This window comes from Labeo rohita, chromosome 9, assembly GCF_022985175.1.
Source record: "Labeo rohita strain BAU-BD-2019 chromosome 9, IGBB_LRoh.1.0, whole genome shotgun sequence".
In the NCBI taxonomy this organism is placed as follows: Eukaryota; Metazoa; Chordata; class Actinopteri; order Cypriniformes; family Cyprinidae; genus Labeo; species Labeo rohita.
The window spans coordinates 14,688,092-14,706,322 of NC_066877.1; the positions used below are offsets into that span (position 1 = coordinate 14,688,092).

Sequence of the window (18,231 nt, forward strand, 5' to 3'; positions counted from 1 at the left end):
ATCAGATAACGAATTGGAATTTATGTTTTAACGTGGCTATGCGCTGTCCCGGTAAAATTATTTATATATAGTTTATAAAGATCATTTGCTTTTTCTGTTGCACTCTGTATATTTTATCTCATTTTGTGTGTAGTTTGTGAATCATTTGCACTGTTTGTATATTTGTTGCACAAATCCATTTTCGCTACTTCCAGCATTGTTTGTATTACTCTTGATTAAAAAATTATACTTTTCTGAAAAACTCATTTTTTTTTATTTTATTTTTTTTTCCCACTGAAAAGCGCCTGTAACAATATTGTAATAAATAGCTGTAACTTGCTTGGGGAATGTTATATGTAGACAAAATTTTATTTGGAAGTGTAACATGCCCAAATACAACTTTCTAAAGAAAAACATCCAAACTTCAGGAGTTTCTGTTTGAGTACACGGTAGAAAACCTCCAATTGTTGCTTGCGATTTTCTTAAAATTTTGGAAATTCATTCATTCTTAGAGAAGACAAAAGGAAAATTGGGACTTTAAATTAGCTAGACTAAAACTTTAAGTTCTCCTGTTTACAATGTATATAGCACTTGATGCTGACTGCTAGAACAGGTCTGAAAAAGCAAAGAAAAGTGCAGGCATGTCAGGTGCCCTGAAAATGGTCTAGGTCTTTAAGGGTTAAATGATCTGCTGCTAATATCTTGGTGCCAGGTACCACTGCACACCTTCAGGGGTCTAGTGGAGTCTATGCCTCGATGGGTCATCAATATTAGGACCAACACAATATTAGGAAGGTGGTCACATTGTTATGCCTGATTGGTGTATTGTCTCTTGAAGAGTGTTTTCCTTCAAGGCCACATGTCGGAGCATGTTCCTTTGCATGTAGATAATAGTTTAACTGTGTGCATAAAAATGAGTTTAAGTTAATTTCTTCAGCTATATCAGCTATATTAATTTTGCGTTGAAAAGTGAAGTAAACTGAGTTTTTCAAACTATCTAATCAGCTGTAAGTAATCAACCACTACCACACCCCATACACATTGTCTCTAACCTTTCTCTCGTTTCAGTAGTCGAACAAAAAAACCCATTTCCTCAACTAAAGCAGCCTGCAGTGGGGAAACTGAAGCGCCGCTACAAAAAGAGAAATGCTAGTCCTGCCAAAAAGGGTCCAAGTCCACTAAAAAAACTATTTCCTGAAAACAGTCCTGCCAAATCCAGCCCCTCCAAAACGCTTCCTTTGCCACTCAAACAGCCAGGCCTCAAAGTAAGCCTCTAGTCCAGTTATAATATTTTCCTGTTTTTATTTTATATCTTCAGCCACTTGATGCACTCTAAATACATCTGTGTTCACAATTTTGACAATTTTAGGGGGAAAAAAGTATTTATCTGAGATGTTTTTCATTGGTAGACTGAAAATGCACAGTGCCCGAGCACAGATGTCCCAGAGACGCTGTCCAAATTTACTCCCCGCCCAGTCCCAACCCTAGCTGGAGCTTATGAATTCAGTGACATCAGAACTCTGCTTCGTGAATGGGTCACCACCATCTCAGGTATGGACGAACAGCAAGACCTTTTTAAATGCCAGCATATATTTGATTTGTGCAGTTGGTTTATTTGTGTGGTGCTGCGTATTCACAGAACCAATGGAAGAGGACATTCTCCAGGTGGTAAAGTACTGCACAGAACTTGTGGAAGATAAAGACCTTGAGAAACTCTACCTTGTCATCAAATACATGAAGAGGTATTGTTCTGAATTTTCCCTTGCCAAGTCCTACAATAAACACAAATGCATTATAAATCTCACCAGTAGTATAGCTTGATTGGGACTTTCTAATTAAACCATTTCATTGTCTTAACTGTTGGTTGCAGACTTATGCAGCAGTCCTCAGAGTCCGTATGGAGCATGGCCTTTGACTTCATCCTTGACAATGTGCAGGTAGTGGTACAACAAACCTATGGTAGCACTCTAAAGATCTCATAGGAGGACCGTCCTAACCTCAGTCACTGTGACATCAGCCCAGACCTGCCACCTCATCATGACAACAAAACCACTCGAGTCTGCCAATCATTGTAGCATCGCTTGTCCTCTTCTCAGCTTCTCAGAGAACAGAGGATTACAAGATCATGCCAATGAGGAATGATGAGGAACAGATTAGCATACCAGCTACATTCAGAAGCAGCTGAACACTGAGTTTTTCTTTCATCATGATGTCAGTTCTCTAGAATAATGTCTAGAGGTATTTTGGTAACACCTTTCTATCAGGTTGTACTTGTTAGCGTCAGTTAACGCATTAAGTGTCGTGAACTAACAATGAATCATTTTTGACAGCTTTATTAATCTTGGATATTGTTAATTCATACATGTACAGTTTTACTAGTTCTTCTTAGTTATCAATGCATTAACCAATATTAACATACACTACATTTTGTAGCATTTAAAGATGTATATGTAAAAATTTTATAGCACTTATTAATCTTGGTTAAAGCATTATTGATTTTTAGTTCATGTTAACTATTGGGTTAACTAATATTAACATGTACAGCCTGGTTATAAAGTGTTACCAGAAATGTTTTGAATGTTTTAAATGCACTGACTGTCCTAAACCAAGCAAAGCAAGCCTGATTGCTTTCCGTTCGATTTTTTTTCTTTTTTGTCTTTCTTGTCTTCATTTCTTGTACTCCAGAATATGTTTATCTTAAAAGCCTCAGAAATATTTACAGACTTTGTAGCAAAGCAGAATGGAGTGGCATGTTATTTGCCTTTTATGGGTCAGTCCGAGATGTTAAAAGTGGAAATCAAGAAAACAACCTCTTCTATTAAAGTCAGTTTAGCATGTGGATACTAACATTTTATGTAAAGCTAACATTTATGTTTTTCTAGAAAAAAATATTACTCCTTGTTATTGTTTCTTATTGTATGTTTGTCCGTATGTGTAAAAGAGCTAAGAGAGAGAGATAAATATTTATGAAGAGAAAGATTAAAACATTGGCCAGGTTAATTTTACTAAATTTCAAATGTCTTGTCATGCTTCTTAGTGTCTTATTCTAAATTTATGGATGTGGTGCTAAAAGAAAGGAAGGGTTTTTCAGTCAGGTGGATGTGAACTGCATAATAATAGGTCTAGGTGGATACTTAAGTGCAACATTTCAAATTAAGCATTTTCCTCTCAATTCCTGTTCAATGTAGGTTTTATGTATAAACAGAATGCACTTGACTCCTTAAAGTTTGTACTTTCTTGGTTTTATGAAGCTGCTCGAGAGACAGACATTGTTATTATCTCGCATTTTCATGACATTACAGAGAGGAAGGCCTCAAAATTAGTATTTGGTCAAAAATCTGTCATGACAGAATGACCCGTGCCTGAAGACCTGAAGCTGTGACATAATTTGTATGTTTTCTAAATTTGCAAATAAATTTGGATAAGTGATACTGTCTTGGTTTTTTTAACTGTTTTATGTTTGTATTTATAATTTATAACTCTGGACCACAAAACCAGCCAGGGTTGAGATTTATACATTGAGATTATACATTATACATCTATATATCATCTGAAAACTGAATAAATAAGCTTGTCATTGATGTACGGTTTGCTAGGATAGGACAATATTTGGTCGAAATACAGCAATTTGAAAATCAGGAATCTGAGGGTGAAAAAAAATATTAAGAAAATCGCCTCTAAAGTTGTCCACATGAAGTTCTTAGGCATATTACTAATCAAAAATTAAGTTTTGATATATTTATGGTTTTAATTTACAAAACATCTTAATGGAACATGATCCTAATGACTTTTGGCATAAAAGAAAAATCGATAATTTTGGCCCATACAGTGTAACGTTATTGTTGGCTATTGCTACAAATATACCTGTGCTACTTATGACTGGTTTTGTGGTCCAGGGTCACATTTGTGGATCGATCAGGCTAAAATTGATCTGTAAATAACAAAACTAACAGTGATAATGTAACAGAAGACATCTCACGCTAAGCTAATTAAATAAGATACCTAAAAAGGATAAAGACGAAAGGCATTTCGGCATTTACTTCTAGAACAAGCTGTATTTTGTGTCATGTAGCAAAATAATACAGTTACAGCATCAGTAATGAATAAAATATCTAGTATGCTATGGCATACAAGTACACCACGGGGAAGCTCAGTGGCAGTAACGACATATAAATAAATAACGTGCAAATTTGAACTAAACAAGGCGATATATGTACAAAAAATGTATTACAGAACAATAAAAATATAGGAAGAGTTCAGTTAAAAAAGCCCCTAAATCCATCTGACGTATTTCTTTAAAATTAGCATTTCTTTCTGGCTACTTTGTATAGGTTTCTATGTAAGTACTGGTACCTCTGATTGGGCTGAGGCTGGCATTTTCATATATTTTTAAATATATTTATGTTGGTTCTAAAATGCGTCGAAAGTGCTACGATTGCATGACGTAATCAGTCGACGCCTCTACGTGAAACCTGCGTCAGTGTGCCGCCTTCTAGAAATTATACGGCTTCGGTAAGTGCTCTTTCCTGACCTACATAACCAAAATAATACATTTTAAACGTTATGTCAGTTAAATTATTTCTCGTTTGTCGTTGCTTTGTGGAGAGTGTGTTGCTTTCCGCTTAACCAGGCAACAGACAATTTTTAGTCTCTTTTGGTGATCAAAGCTGCCGTTACCACGGTGCTTGAAAGCCAGCGCAAGCCTAGCACTAGCACGCTTTGACACAAAGCCCAACATATCAGTTTTATACTCAACAGTACTTATTTACCAAATCTTATTGCCTGTTGAATCAGCAACTGTTGATGAGACACTGACACGGAAAATGGAAAAAGTAAACCAAGCTGGCATGTCTGTCATTATGCGGCTGTAGTTAGGCGCTGGCCCGCTACTAGTATCTCTATTGTTGTGAATAAACAGAATGACCATAAAACCCAGACGCTTATTGACTAACTTGTGCCACACCTTTCATACATGAGCAGCATTTGTTCAATTTCATGCTCTCTGCACTTCAAAAGTGTCAATTCAGAACTGTTTACCAAGTAGCTTATTGCTTTATTCCTACAGACGCCTTAATGCTATTAGCTTAAAAAATAAATAAAGGTTCAAATGTTATGTTTTGTTGTTAGACCTATTAGACCAACCTAAAGTTCATCTAGTATAAAGAGTAGCTTGTATTAATTTATTTTAATAATTAAGTTCACTGTTTACTTATTTAAATGGGGCGTTACATTTCTTGTCAGTATCTAATTGCATCCAACAATGTGCTGTTTTTCTAAGAGGCAGTCAGAAAGAAAGAGAAAATGGCCAGTCAGTCCATGGAGGTTGTTGCAAAGGCTCTGGAGCAGCAGGTGCTGCAGTCGGCACGGATGGTGGAAGAGCAGCTGGATGCTGAATTGGGCAAGTTGGAGCGCATGGATGAAGATGATCTGGAGCGACTTAAGGAAAGAAGGCTTGAGGCCCTTAAGAAAGCTCAGAAACAGAAGCAGGTGGGTATAAAGGGTTTGCATATACGTCACGGTTTGGTCAGTTACCAGGATGCGCGGCCATATTGGAGATAGTTGGATGTAAACAACAGTATTGATTGCATGGAAAATGTACTACTGAATATGTTGTTCTGCTAATTTATGCTGTCTAAAACACGGGGGGAAAAATGTGTGGAAGCTGCTAAATCATATAGAGAAGGAATTGAGCAAAAAAAGGGAAAATTTTTTGACAAACCAAAGTTAACAGGTGGTAAAGATTTGTACGAGCAGTATTAATTAAAATATTAGCCAGACATGATAAAAACATACACGAATGTTGTCAAGATTCTTGCCCTGGAAATCCTGGTTTAGTTTGGCCAACCACAGTTTTTTGCACTCCTCTACTTGATTTGTTATAACTTCTTGGCAGTTTATAGCACTCCAAATGTTTTTCCCAATCCGATTAGTACAGCCTAAAACATGACAATAATTGACTATTTTCAACAGAAATAATAAGCAAAATTTGTGAGTTTCCTTCGGTTCAGTGCTAGGTTTACAGTGCCACCAATATGGCCGATTGATGACGCATCGTAAAAACACTCTATTATAAATGTTTTTAAAGAAGTCTTAAACTTGCTTTAAATGTAGTTTTAAAATGAGTTATTCACATGAAGTGTTTGATAGAGAGCATTGCAACATATCAGATTCCCCAACTAGTGTGATGAAACGTTGTGATCTGTTGTATGTGTCTGTTCTCAGGAGTGGATATCTAAAGGACATGGTGAATACAGAGAGATCCCAAGTGAGAAGGATTTCTTTGCTGAGGTGAAAGATAGCAAAAATGTGGTCTGCCATTTCTACAGAGATTCTACCTTCAGGTATTTGAGGGTTGTTTTGTTTCTTATAATATCCTTGTGTTTTGTATTATAAATCAATTGTGCATACAGATATATTCAATTACATTTTTTTTTTTCGAAGATGCAAAATTTTGGACAAGCATCTAGCTATTTTGGCGAAGAAACATCTGGAAACAAAGTTCATCAAACTAAATGTTGAGAAGGCTCCATTCCTAACCGAGAGGCTGAGGATTAAAGTCATTCCAACACTAGCTCTGGTGAAGGATGGGAAGACTAAAGATTATGTTGTAGGTTTCACCGATCTGGGCAACACAGATGAATTCCCTACTGAAATGCTGGAGTGGAGACTTGGGTGCTCAGATATCATTAACTACAGGTGAGTGAAGGATATATTATATACATACTATTTTATATTCTATCCACCTTTTTTTCCACGCAAGAGCAGGTATGGCCATTTGTAAATTTTATGGGTTTGGCTTCCGGTCTCATCTGCGTCCAGCTATTTTTAGCTGTACAAAACCGCTCGCTTTGCTACTTGATATTGCAAATTGGTGTGTCTTACCATATTATTTAATGTATTATCTTAATTGTGAACACACTGGTTTGTAGTGCAAACAGTTTTACCGTTTATTGCACATTGTTAAACTTCTCGTTATTTCCCTATAGCGGCTAATGAACCGGAAGACTCACCCATAAGCTTACTTCCGTGTTGAAGAAAAAGGTGGATATTTAAACACACTGAGGTGGTACAGGGTTAACCCACTATTCAAGGGCACCAGAGTGGAAGAACGGGGCATTTCAGTGTAATTATGTTTGAGTTTGACGGTCTTTAAAGAACACTAGTGTCACTCTTATGATTGAACAGACGTGTTGATCAGAACACACCTCCTTAGATTACATACGATGATGGCGCATGTTAAGGGACGTGTTGAGGAGAAATGTTACGTTGTGATTATCCTGATTTCTGGGAAAGGAGAAAAAAATAATAATTTGTATTTTAAAGGTTTAGTTCACTTTTGGAATACAAATTTCCAGGTAATTTACAAAGAAATCAAGGTTTTTGAGGAAAACATTCCAGGATTTTTCTCCATGTAGTGGACTTAACGGTGCTTAACGGATTGAAGGTTAAAAAAGCTGTTTCAATGCAGCTTCAAAGGGCTCTAAATGATCCCACCCGAGGAGTAAGGGTCTTATCTAGTGAAATGATCTATCATTTTCTTTAAAAAAATTAATAATATACTTTTTAACCATAAATGCTGGTTAAATGCTACAAATTGCACTCATTTTCTCCTCCAAATTCAAAATCGCCCTAGATCTTTGTTTTACCTTTTTCTGTAAAGGATTCTTCAAAGGGAATCACTGGGGTCCTTTCCATCGTGACTACATAATGCGTGAAGTTTTGCTATTGCAAGACAAGCATTTGTGGCTAAAAAAAAAGTACATGAATTTATTTATATATATATTTTTTTTTAAACGACAGATCATTTCTTATCATTACTTATTCCTTGGGCGGGGATTGTGTTGAGCCTTTTGAAGCTTCGTTGAAACTGCTATTTGGACCTTCAACCCAGTGATCCCCATTGAAGTCTACTATATGGAGAAAAATCCTGGAAAGTTTCCCTCAAAATCCTTAATTTCTTTTTGACTGAAGAAAGAGAAACATTTTGAATGACCTGGAAATAAACTAATCCTTTAAACTAGGGAGTTAGGTTTGAGCTCTGAAACTTGCAGTATGTTTTTGTTCTAGAGTTTCTTACAATGGCTTTTTCAGTAGCCATATCACCCTGCAGCCCAAGACTGGTTACCCACTGAAGCTTAGCAGGGTTGAGCCTGGTCAGTATCTGGATGGGAGACCTCCTGGGAAAACTAGGTTGCTGCTGGAAGAGGTGTTAGTGAGGCCAGCAGGGGGTGCTCAGCCTGTGGTCTGTGTGGGCCCTAATGCCCCAGTGTAGTGACTGGGACACTATACTTTAAAAAGAGCACCGTCATTCAGATGAAACGTTAAACCGAGGTCCTGACTCTCTGTGGTCATTAAAAATCCCAGGATGTCCTTCGAAAAGAGTAGGGGTGTAACCCCGGCATCCTGACCAAATTTGCCTATTGGCTTCTGAACATCATGGCCTCCTCATCATCCCCATATTCTGATTCTGATTGGCTTCATCACTCTGTCTCCTCTCCACCAATAAGCTGGTGTGTGGTGGGCATTCTGGCACAATATGACTGCTGTCGCATCATCCAGGTGGATGCTGCGCACTGGTGGTGGTTGAGGAGATTCCCCCTTCTATGTAAAAGCACTTTGAGTGCCCAGAAAAACGCTGTATAAAATGTAAGGGGAAAAAAATTTACAATAAAAACATTATTGTAAAGTATATGTGTAAAAATCTAAAACATTTCGATTCTCCATTTTATGTCCCCAGTAATATGTTTTAAAATGTAATGTATTCCTGTGTTGGCAAAGATAAAGAGATCCTTCAGAAATAATTCTAATATGCTGATTTGGTGCTCAAGAAGTATTTCTTATTATTATTTTATGCTGAAACCATGATTTTTTTTTTTCAAGATACGTGAATTTCACAAAAACAGCATTTTTAATTGATTTTTTTAAATAACGTAAATATATTCACTGTAACTTCTAAACAATTTAATGTGTCCTTGCTGAATAAAAGTAAACATTTCTTTGTTTATTTTTATTAAAACTACTTTTAAATGTCTGTCTTTTCTCCTTCTAGTGGGAATCTTTTGGAGCCACCAACTATTGGACACAAGTCAGGGTCAAAGTTCACCAAGGTGGAGAAAAAGACCATCAGAGGCAAAGGTTATGATTCGGACTCTGAATCTGATGACGACTAGAGGACAAAAACATCAAGCTCCGTTTTTCTCAGGGCTTCCTACATTAACAGTCCTAAGTCTTGTAACACCGCTTTGTGGTCACTTTTTTTTTTTCAGTGTCTATTTAATTTCTTCTGTTTCTCACCTTTGTCTTATGTTGACCTATTTTAAGATGACTGAATACCACCTGATAGGGTATTAATACTTCATTTCATCTCTTTAATTTTAATGTACAGAAGTGAAACTTTTCTGTGGAGCATAATTCTGGTGAAGGTTCTTTCTCTCTTTAGCACTGATTTACTAGTTAAGGAAGATTGAGTTTTTGTAAGATGGAAAAACCGAAGCATTTAAACAATGGTGCAAACACAAAATTGACATTTTTGCCTCTGATGGACTGATGCTCAGATCAGTGAGCATCAAACAAGTGCCAAGGAAGCAAACTTCTGTATTCCACTAAGAATCGCCACCTCTTTCTCCCATTGATGTGAAGGAAGTGCTTTTTTTTTTCTTTTATAGCAGTACATGACTTATTAAAAAAAATGATATACTATGCCTGTTTTGTTCATGTCAATGAAAAATGTTTTTCTGTCAAACTGAACACATTAGTGATTTGTATATGTGACCCTGGACCACAAAACCAGTCTTAAGTCGTTGGGGTTTATTTGTAGCAATAGCCAAAAATACACTGTATGGTTCAAAATTATTGATTTTTCTTTTATGCCAAAAATCAATAGGAAATTAAGTAAAGATCATGTTCCATTAAGATATTTTGTAAATTTCCTACTGTAAATATATCAAAACTTAATTTTTGATTAGTAATATGCATTGCAAAGAACTTAATTTGGACAACTTTAAAGGCAATTTTCTCAATATTTAATTTTTTTTGCACCCTCAGATTCCATATACTGAAATAGTTGTATCTTGGCTAAATATTGCTTTATCCTAACAAACTATACATCGATGGAAAGCTTATTTATTCAGCTTTCAGATTATGTATAAAGCTCAATTTCAAAAAATTGACACTTATGACTGGTTTTGTGGTCCAGGGTCACATATTACATCACCTGAGTGATTGATGTTTGAAAAACACAATTTTGTAGAAAATTGAGATCTATTAATTTATATTTTACATTCATGCAATTGGCTGTCACTTACATCTAGAGCAACCAAGTACACATTTACATTTTATCAGTTCTTGCTTTCCCAGTGAAAGTTTAAGCTACAGTAAAGAAGCTTGATATTTTAATCTTTATTAAACAACAAAAACAACACACAAATGATAGGCCACAAAGATTCTATGACTCAATGGCTTTCTGTTCAACTGGTTTCAGGAGACGTTTCACCACCAGCTCCCCTTTGCTATTCAGATACGTGTTAGCCATGTCCTCCTCAGCAGGTAATCCATAGGGGAGCTTGAGAGGCTCAATCCTGGAAATCAAGATATTATTTAAATGAGTTTATTCTAATGGTCAACAATCATGTTACACCGATTTAAAGTGTTATGAAATATAAAAGTCCATCTTTTACCTAACTAGATGCTTAATGATTTTCAGTAGATTATTCACTGATGGGGTGTTCTTGTGGATACGGGGTTCATGTGCCTAGTGATAAAGAACATCATGTATTACATAATATGTCACTGGAATATGATAGTTTAAAAAAAAAAAAAAAAATCCTACCTTCATAAGCCCCAAACTCTTTACAACCTTCTTTTCCCAATAGGGTCGTCTCATTGTGCTTTTAACTCTTGTTACTATATGCAGTTTATGTGGATGTTCTGGATCACCACCATACACGTCATGTTCTTTCGCTCGTTCCTCAAACACCTAAAAGACGAAAATATGCTGTGACGTTATTACGTTCAATAAACAGATTCGAATAAAACGACGCAAGGACATTTGAACCGTCACACACCTGTGCAGGGATGCGACTCTTCGTGAATTTAGTGCGACATGATGTGGCTTGTGTCAGATTCTGCAATGACAGTTTTAAAAGGTTTTATTAAGCACACTTTTGACATCAGTCATCAGATCAGTTATCATCGAGGTTGATGATGAAATGTAAATGAAACTCACCTTTGTGACACTGGAGGCAGATGTGAGCAGAGCTCGATAGAGTCCTGCCATGGTTACACACTGACTGGCGCTGACTTGAACGCTACTCAGCAAGGTTATTAGCTAGCAGGCTAGCTAGATTTAATCATGCCCGGTACAGCACTTATTAAATCGAGTATATAGTGACAACAACTGCATAAAGGATTTTTTTTGGTATTTACTTAAATACCCATGCTATTGCGATATGTTAATGGATAAACGTACAATAACAACTAACTATACTACATCGCATGCATGTATGTCAAATATGTTGACTGGAAACGGAAACGACTATTTGGTAAAAGAGTCATTTCAAAATAAAAGTTTTTCGATCCGGAGCCTTAGAACGGTTCATTTCAAAGAATCGGTTAAGAAGTGTTCCACAGTTCTGCTACATCGATATTACATGTTTAAAAACGTTTCAGTAAACCTATAACGACAAATGGTTTATTACCGTTTATATTAAATGAGTTGTATTTATTGTAATTTCAAGTGTCCCTACATGATTAAGCTTTAAAAAATGTTAATTTAAAAAATTCTGAACCTACACTACAAGTCAAAAGTTTTTGAACAGTAAGATTTTTAATGTTTTTTAAAGAAGTCTCTTCTGCTCACCAAGTCTGCATTTATCTGAACCAAAGTACAGCAAAACAGTCAAATTTAAAAAAATATTTTTGCTGTTATTAATTTTTAACTGTTTGCTATTTGAATGTATTTTAAAATCTAATTTAGCCCTGTGATTTCAAAGATGAATTTTTAGCATCGTTACTCCAGTCACATGATCCTTCAGAAATCATTCTAAGATTCTGATTTGCTGCTCAAAAGACACATTATTATCATGTTTACAGCTGAGTAGAATTTGTTCAGGTTTCTTTAATGAATAGAAAGTTCAGAACTCAGCGTTTATCTGAAATGTCTTTATCATAACGTTTGATCAGTTTAAAGCATATTTGCTATATAAAAGTATTAATTTCTATAATCCCCAAATAAATTAAAATGATACTGACTCCAAGCTTTTTGAACAATAAAGTATATAATGGTACAAAAGCTTTTTATTTTAGATAAATGCTTATCTTTGGATCTTTCTACTCATCAGAGAATCCTGAAAAAAATGTAAATAAAAATGTAAATATTGATAATAATAAAAATGTTTCTTGAACAGCAAATCGGCGTATTAGAAGAGTGGAGTAATGATGCTGAAAATTTAGCTTTGATCAAAGAAATCAAATAAATGGTAGAAATATTTCACAATATTAATTAATGCGTTTGCTGTATTTTGGATCAAACAAATGCAGGCTTGGTGAGCAGAAGAGACTTGTTTAAAAAACATTAAAAATCTTACTGTCCAAAAATCTTTGACTGGTAGTGTAAGTATAATTCACATTAAACATATATATATATATATATATATACATATAATTTTTTTTTTTTTTTTTTTTTTTTTTTTTTTTTTTTTTTTTTGCCTAAATTAACAAAATCCTACGTTATAAACAATGTACAAATGAGACCATAAGTTGTTTACTCCGAACGAATCATTCAGACTGTTCAACAGATTCACTAAAAAGATTCGACTCGAAAGAACGATTCATTTATGAATCGTATGAACTGAACATCGCTACGGTGGCTAGAGAGGCTGTGGTACCATACATTTTGAGTAAACGCAAAAGTTCGAAGCCTTTCAAGTTCATTGCGATTTTCGTTGCATTTGTGACTTCGTTTCGTTTAGAGAGATGGGAAAGCGTGTAGCTGTAGTGTTGGCAGGCTGTGGTGTGTTTGATGGAAGTGAAATCCACGAGGCGTCTGCGGTTCTGGTTCATCTGAGTCGTCAGAAAGCTACTGTAAGTTTATCAGCTCTGATGGTCTTCACTGCATAGAACTTAACAGTAGAGATAAAAACAGAACACAATATATAATACAAAAAATAGGTGACTCATCTAAAGCTCATGACTAGTCAAGGTGATTCTATTTATATCAGATCACTTATTTAAATATGGACATCACAATCATATGAATGGATTGTAACAAGCTGCCTTTTCCCCTTGCATTGGGTACACTGCACTGTCCTTACTCTTGACAAAGAAGCAAAGCGTTTAAACTATTAAATATGTACATTAGAGCATATTTGTATATTTGTTTAGCTGGTTTAACATCATTTTCAGCCTACCTTGTAAAACAGCATGTAATTCATTTTTCTTTTACATTGTACAGGACTGTGATAACTAAACTAACCTTCCCACAGGTCAAGATATTTGCACCCAACACTGATCAGATGCATGTTGTAGATCACTTGAAAGGCTCTCCAACAGAGGAAAAGAGAAATGTGCTTGTAGAGAGTGCCAGACTGGCCCGGGGTGATATCCAAGACCTTTCTGAGCTCAGTGTAAAGGATCTGGATGCCATCATATTCCCTGGTTAGCACACTACTTATGGAAGAATGCCTGTACACTATTCAGCTCAGCATTTTTTCAGTTTTGCATTATTTTAACGTTATTTTGCAGGTGGCTTTGGGGCAGCCAAGAACCTGTGTAGCTGGGCTGTCCAGGGTAAAGACTGCTCAGTCAATGAGCAGGTTAAAACAGTGCTACAGGCCTTCCATGCTGAGAAGAAGCCCATTGGCCTGTGCTGCATCTCACCTGTGCTGGCAGCTAAGGTTTTCCCTGGCTGTGAAGTGACTGTTGGCCATGACAAGGATGATAGGTAAATTATGTGACTTACAATAGTTTTTAGAGATAAGAAATTTGTGTATAGAACAAACTCTGCAATTTGCATATACACTACTGTTCTAAAGTTTATACACTACCAGTCAAAAGTTTTTGAACAGTAAAAACTTTCAGTAAAAACAGTCTTTTCTGCTTGCCAAGCCTGCATTTATTCAATCCAAAGTACAGCAAAAACAGTAACATTTTGAAATATTTTTACTATTCAAAATAACTTTTCTATTTGAATATATTTTAGAATGTAATTTATTCCTGTGATTTAAAGCTGAACTTTTAGCATCATTACTCCAATCACATGATCCTTCAGAAATCATTCTAATATTCTTATTTGCTGCTTAAAGCATTTATTATTATTATTATTGGAATGGTATAGTGTATAAAAAAGTACTTAACTGTTTTAAATATTGATAATAATGATAAAAATGTTTCTTAAACAGCAAATCAGCATATTAGAGTGATTTGTGAAGGATCATGTGACACTAAAGACTGGAGTAATGATGCTGAAAATGTAGCTTTGATCACCGGAATAAATTACAGTTATTTTAAATAGTAAAAATATTTCACAATATTACTGCTTTTGTTGTACTTTGGATCAAATGAATGCAGGCTTGGTGAGCAGAAGAGACTTCTTTAAAAACATTAAAAATCTCACTGTTCAAAAACTTTTGACTGGTAGTGTATATTATGGAGAATATGATTAAACTGCAAAGGAATAAATTTTAACCAATAGAAAAGGTAGAGCTCTGTTTAAACAAAGCCATGTCTTTTATACACAGGTATTTTTGTGTTTCTGTATTGTTCACAAAACTTTTGATATTTATATAAAAAGGCAGCACTGAGGCATCTGAATCTTTGGCTTTCAGGTATCCAGATGTTCCAGACACCGCAGAAGCTATTTCTCAGCTTGGCTGCAAGCACGTCTGCAAGCATGTGAATGAGGCTCATGTCGATGAGAAAAATAAGATTGTCACCACCTGTGCTTTCATGTGCAAAGCACCACTACATGAAATATTTGATGGAATTGGAGTGATGGTACAGGAGGTGCTGAAACTTGCCTGAATTCCTGCAAAATAACTGGATTAACCCTGTCGTTCTAATGTTTGTATAAAACGATTCCAGCATCTGAATAAACAAGTAACATAACTGACCCTTTGCAAAGACTGTGTCCAACAAGCCATGCTGCTCTCATGCCACAAATCATGTTCTCACGCAGTGGAAAAAAATTGCAGAGCAAAGAGAAATTGGCAACACGCCAACAGACAAGACAGAGCAGGTTACTTTAATATAAAACAAAGTCTCAGCTTTTAAATTTTGACTTTTTTTTAAGAAATTCAAACAATACATACCATTTTGTGGCTCTTTAATGTGCCATGACAGATTGCTGTAGTGCCTCAGTTTAAGCCAATCGTCTCTTCCTCTTTATTAGTTGTAGCATGAAACAAACATAAATGAGAATAAGAAGGTATCTTGTTTCAACCAAGGAAAGACGTCAGTACACAACATTTTTCAAGTTTATGTTCAGCAATGGTAATCTACTCTTCTGTCTGGTTTGTTTGTCGGTCAAAAATGACAGATTAGGCACTATGATTGGTCAGCTCGCCTGTCAGTCAAACTCCTGGTGAGTTTGTTACAGATGGAATAATGAGTCCAAGCTTTATTTAAATATTTATTGATTGGAGAAATCATTTATGATAACTTTTAAACAACTACCTAGTAATGCTTATTTTTAAAGTCTGAGGGTCAGGTCAGGAACAGAGATGTTAAGTAACTTTAAAGTGTCCCGTTTTTCTAAAAATACACTATAAAGGTCATACATAAACTAATCATTTAAAAGGTTTTATTCAGAAGTACTTTTATTAAGAAAGTGTGTTGAAATGTGTCTTAAGCATCAAATCAGCATATTAGAGTGATTTCTGAAGGATCGTGTGACACTGAAGACTAGAGTAATGACTGCTGAACATTATTTTCAATAACTGTCATCAAAGGAATAAGTTATATTTTAAAATATATTAGAAGAGAAACCAGTTATTTTAAATTAAAATAATATTTCACAAGTATTACCATTTTACTGCATCTTTGATCAAATAAATACAGCCTTGGTGAGCGTATGAGACTTCTTAAAAAAAAAAAGTCTAATGATAGTGGTAATGTAAATTACTTTATTAGATAAACAACAATTATACAATAATTCAACATGGTAATGTCAAGGTAATTTCAACATGAGATAGAAAAAAATAGAGAAACAGAACAGAAAACAGTGATGCACAAACAAAAGAGGGAAAATGATGTGAAACCTTTCATTCAGAAACGTGAAAATGAACAAAGCTGTATTCTCTCTTCACTTTCAGTTCGACAAGTGAAAGAAACTTATTCTCCAATTTCTGGGAAAAGCTACATCTGATGAAAGAGCACTATTACTTAATGTTGTGTATTTGGAAAAAAAAGTCTGACATTGCAGAAATACAGTAGGTCAGCCAGAATACACTCAAAATGCTTGTCGAATATACTTGTAATCACATACAAAAGTTGGTTTTGGTAAGGAATTACCTTGTAACATTTGGTTGGAATGCAAAACACAAGATTCAAGTCACAATACCTCAATGGTTCTCAAGCTTTTACCTCATCAGCATTTATGCATTTATCATATTCACCATCAAAATTAGTACGAATCCACCAAAAGGAGAATAAAGGAACATGTCATGACAGGTTTCAATATGACAGGTGGTTCACTGACATACTTTCTATTAGCCTAAATGATGGCATAATTCAGGCCAAAGCTGAGTAGCGGCGCTCATCTTTGTGCATCATGTGCTTATTAAAGTGCATGTATGACCAAAGCATTGAACAGTCTTGGTTTGTGTCCAGACGGTCTACAGTGTAAATAATACCCTCCACAACATCAGCACTCAGCACATTCAAAGCATTAGCCCTGAACTTCCTCACCAGATCCTCATGACTAAGTGGTTTCCTCCAGTGACCATAAAAAGTGTTACAGCGTGCACTGAACGTTTCCCCCTGTGTTGTCTCCACAGCAATTTCGCAATACATCTTTTCAAAACTCGAATGATTGTCATGTGGATTTTCCAGCTGTACTTTCAGAAGCATCTCCTTCAGGGCACTTCTGTTCATCTGGCTTTTGCTGAAGGACTCGACAGTGACCTCACCATCCAGCAGAGCGGTACAGCAGTTGAACTGGAATGAGTGTCTGGCCTGGTGCTCGCTAACCGGAAGAGGGCAATCTACATATCTGGATGAGGGCACTCTGAGAGTGATCTTATTGATTTGACTTAGATCTGCATTTGGGTATTTGTCCAGAAATTTCGCCCTCGCTTCTATTGCTGCATCCGCAACCCAGTGCATCCCGAGATGAGCGGGAAAGCGCTTCTGCGCAATGTTCTGGTCTTCTAACACCCACCTGTAATGGGAACTAGGGGTGACCTCAACCAGCGGGTGAGGGACGTAATCTGGATAGAAGGCCCCGAAGCCTGATTCCAGATCCAGAATCTGTGTGTTACCCTCGAGGCCCAGAAAAGCGAGCTGGGAGGCCTCCAGACCACCCCGGGCTGCATTACCCATGTGGAGAGGTTTGGTTTGAGTCGCAGCATTTGCCATGGGCGCTCCAGCAGATGAGCAGGCTATTGCTAGAGCTGCTATGCTCTGGGCCGCTGGGAGACCCAAAAGTTTAGCCGTAGCAGCCGCGCTGCCCATAACCCCGACAACTGCAGGCGGGTGGAATCTAATAAATAAAAACATCTTTGTTAATCAAACAAGTATGGTGAGGACAGTTTTGCATTAAAATCAAATTCCAGTGTAACTGTTAAAGCAACAAGCCCCAAGAAGTTGTAAACCACAGCTTTACAGGGCTTATTGCTTTTATAAAATGGTTATTCCATATACATAGTAAGGTTTCGCTAAATAAAACAGAGCAAATAAAGTGTAATGATAATAATAAAAACAGTATTCTTCCACCAAACAACGTAGTTCCTCATAAACAGTTGTGGTTGCCAAACAGAAGTAAACAAAGGTGTATGTTTGTAGAGTAATTTACAATAGCTTCAAACGTGGCTCAACCATACTGAATCAAGGACCAGAATTATCCGTTTTTTAAAACTATTTAGAAACTTGTTCTGCTCGCGTTTTATTTATACACAGCCTTTAAAGTATTTCATTAAATAACACAGGCTCATCCGGGTAACTCAGTTGGCGCTATTCGCTGACTGGGAACATTTTCTTCGTTTAAGTTTTGCGTTTGGTTGGTTAAAAAAAAAAAATATATATATATATATATATTTA

The 18,231-nt window shown here is 36.1% G+C and overlaps 5 protein-coding genes across 10 annotated transcripts in view; 3 read left to right on the top strand and 2 right to left on the bottom strand.

Annotated features, from left to right (window-relative positions):
- The window catches only part of rev1 (REV1 DNA directed polymerase), a 48,017-nt gene extending 45,930 nt beyond the window's left edge, over positions 1–2,087 (top strand). For 3 of the 4 annotated variants that reach the window (XM_051118853.1, XM_051118854.1, XM_051118852.1), the window contains 4 exons: positions 1,048–1,244; positions 1,389–1,530; positions 1,619–1,721; positions 1,850–2,087. In XM_051118853.1, the coding sequence (XP_050974810.1) occupies positions 1,048–1,244; positions 1,389–1,530; positions 1,619–1,721; positions 1,850–1,961 (554 nt within the window). In that variant the 3' untranslated portion in view covers positions 1,962–2,087. The remainder of the gene's footprint in view (positions 1–1,047; positions 1,245–1,388; positions 1,531–1,618; positions 1,722–1,849) is intronic. The other variant, XM_051118855.1, reaches the window with a different exon arrangement.
- A 2,350-nt stretch (positions 2,088–4,437) lies between these two features.
- Positions 4,438–9,244, top strand: txndc9 (thioredoxin domain containing 9). Its single transcript, XM_051119710.1, has 5 exons — positions 4,438–4,491; positions 5,260–5,466; positions 6,202–6,320; positions 6,421–6,675; positions 9,029–9,244. Exons 2-5 carry the CDS (start codon positions 5,281–5,283, stop codon positions 9,147–9,149), a joined length of 681 nt encoding a protein of 226 aa, XP_050975667.1. The 5' UTR covers positions 4,438–4,491; positions 5,260–5,280; the 3' UTR covers positions 9,150–9,244.
- A 1,118-nt stretch (positions 9,245–10,362) lies between these two features.
- mrpl30 (mitochondrial ribosomal protein L30) lies at positions 10,363–11,517 on the bottom strand. Its single transcript, XM_051119711.1, has 5 exons — positions 11,204–11,517; positions 11,043–11,102; positions 10,808–10,954; positions 10,656–10,729; positions 10,363–10,556 (listed from the first exon to the last, which is right to left on the bottom strand). The coding sequence occupies exons 1-5, from the start codon at positions 11,252–11,254 to the stop codon at positions 10,424–10,426; spliced, it is 465 nt and encodes a 154-aa protein (XP_050975668.1). The 5' UTR covers positions 11,255–11,517; the 3' UTR covers positions 10,363–10,423.
- A 1,305-nt stretch (positions 11,518–12,822) lies between these two features.
- On the top strand, positions 12,823–15,085 carry zgc:162944 (uncharacterized protein LOC569993 homolog). The gene is made up of 4 exons (XM_051118485.1): positions 12,823–13,059; positions 13,461–13,632; positions 13,720–13,918; positions 14,802–15,085. Exons 1-4 carry the CDS (start codon positions 12,952–12,954, stop codon positions 14,995–14,997), a joined length of 675 nt encoding a protein of 224 aa, XP_050974442.1. The 5' UTR covers positions 12,823–12,951; the 3' UTR covers positions 14,998–15,085.
- A 998-nt stretch (positions 15,086–16,083) lies between these two features.
- The window catches only part of acod1 (aconitate decarboxylase 1), a 43,644-nt gene continuing 41,496 nt past the window's right edge, over positions 16,084–18,231 (bottom strand). For all 3 annotated transcript variants that reach the window (XM_051119748.1, XM_051119746.1, XM_051119749.1), the window contains exon 5: positions 16,084–17,674. In XM_051119748.1, the coding sequence (XP_050975705.1) occupies positions 16,705–17,674 (970 nt within the window). In that variant the 3' untranslated portion in view covers positions 16,084–16,704. The remainder of the gene's footprint in view (positions 17,675–18,231) is intronic.

Bases quoted from the DNA above. Each gene is read 5' to 3' on its own strand.
- zgc:162944 (XM_051118485.1), top strand. From the start codon at position 12,952: ATGGGAAAGCGTGTAGCTGTAGTGTTGGCAGGCTGTGGTGTGTTTGAT. The intron at 13,633-13,719 runs GTTAGCACACTA...GTTATTTTGCAG, and splicing joins GGATGCCATCATATTCCCTG to GTGGCTTTGGGGCAGCCAAG. The intron at 13,919-14,801 runs GTAAATTATGTG...TTTGGCTTTCAG, and splicing joins GGCCATGACAAGGATGATAG to GTATCCAGATGTTCCAGACA.
- mrpl30 (XM_051119711.1), bottom strand. From the start codon at position 11,254: ATGGCAGGACTCTATCGAGCTCTGCTCACATCTGCCTCCAGTGTCACA. The intron at 11,103-11,203 runs GTGAGTTTCATT...CTGTCATTGCAG, and splicing joins CTGCCTCCAGTGTCACAAAG to AATCTGACACAAGCCACATC. The intron at 10,557-10,655 runs GTAAAAGATGGA...CTTGATTTCCAG, and splicing joins ATCATTAAGCATCTAGTTAG to GATTGAGCCTCTCAAGCTCC.
- txndc9 (XM_051119710.1), top strand. From the start codon at position 5,281: ATGGCCAGTCAGTCCATGGAGGTTGTTGCAAAGGCTCTGGAGCAGCAG. The intron at 5,467-6,201 runs GTGGGTATAAAG...GTCTGTTCTCAG, and splicing joins AAGCTCAGAAACAGAAGCAG to GAGTGGATATCTAAAGGACA. The intron at 6,321-6,420 runs GTATTTGAGGGT...TTTTTTTCGAAG, and splicing joins TACAGAGATTCTACCTTCAG to ATGCAAAATTTTGGACAAGC.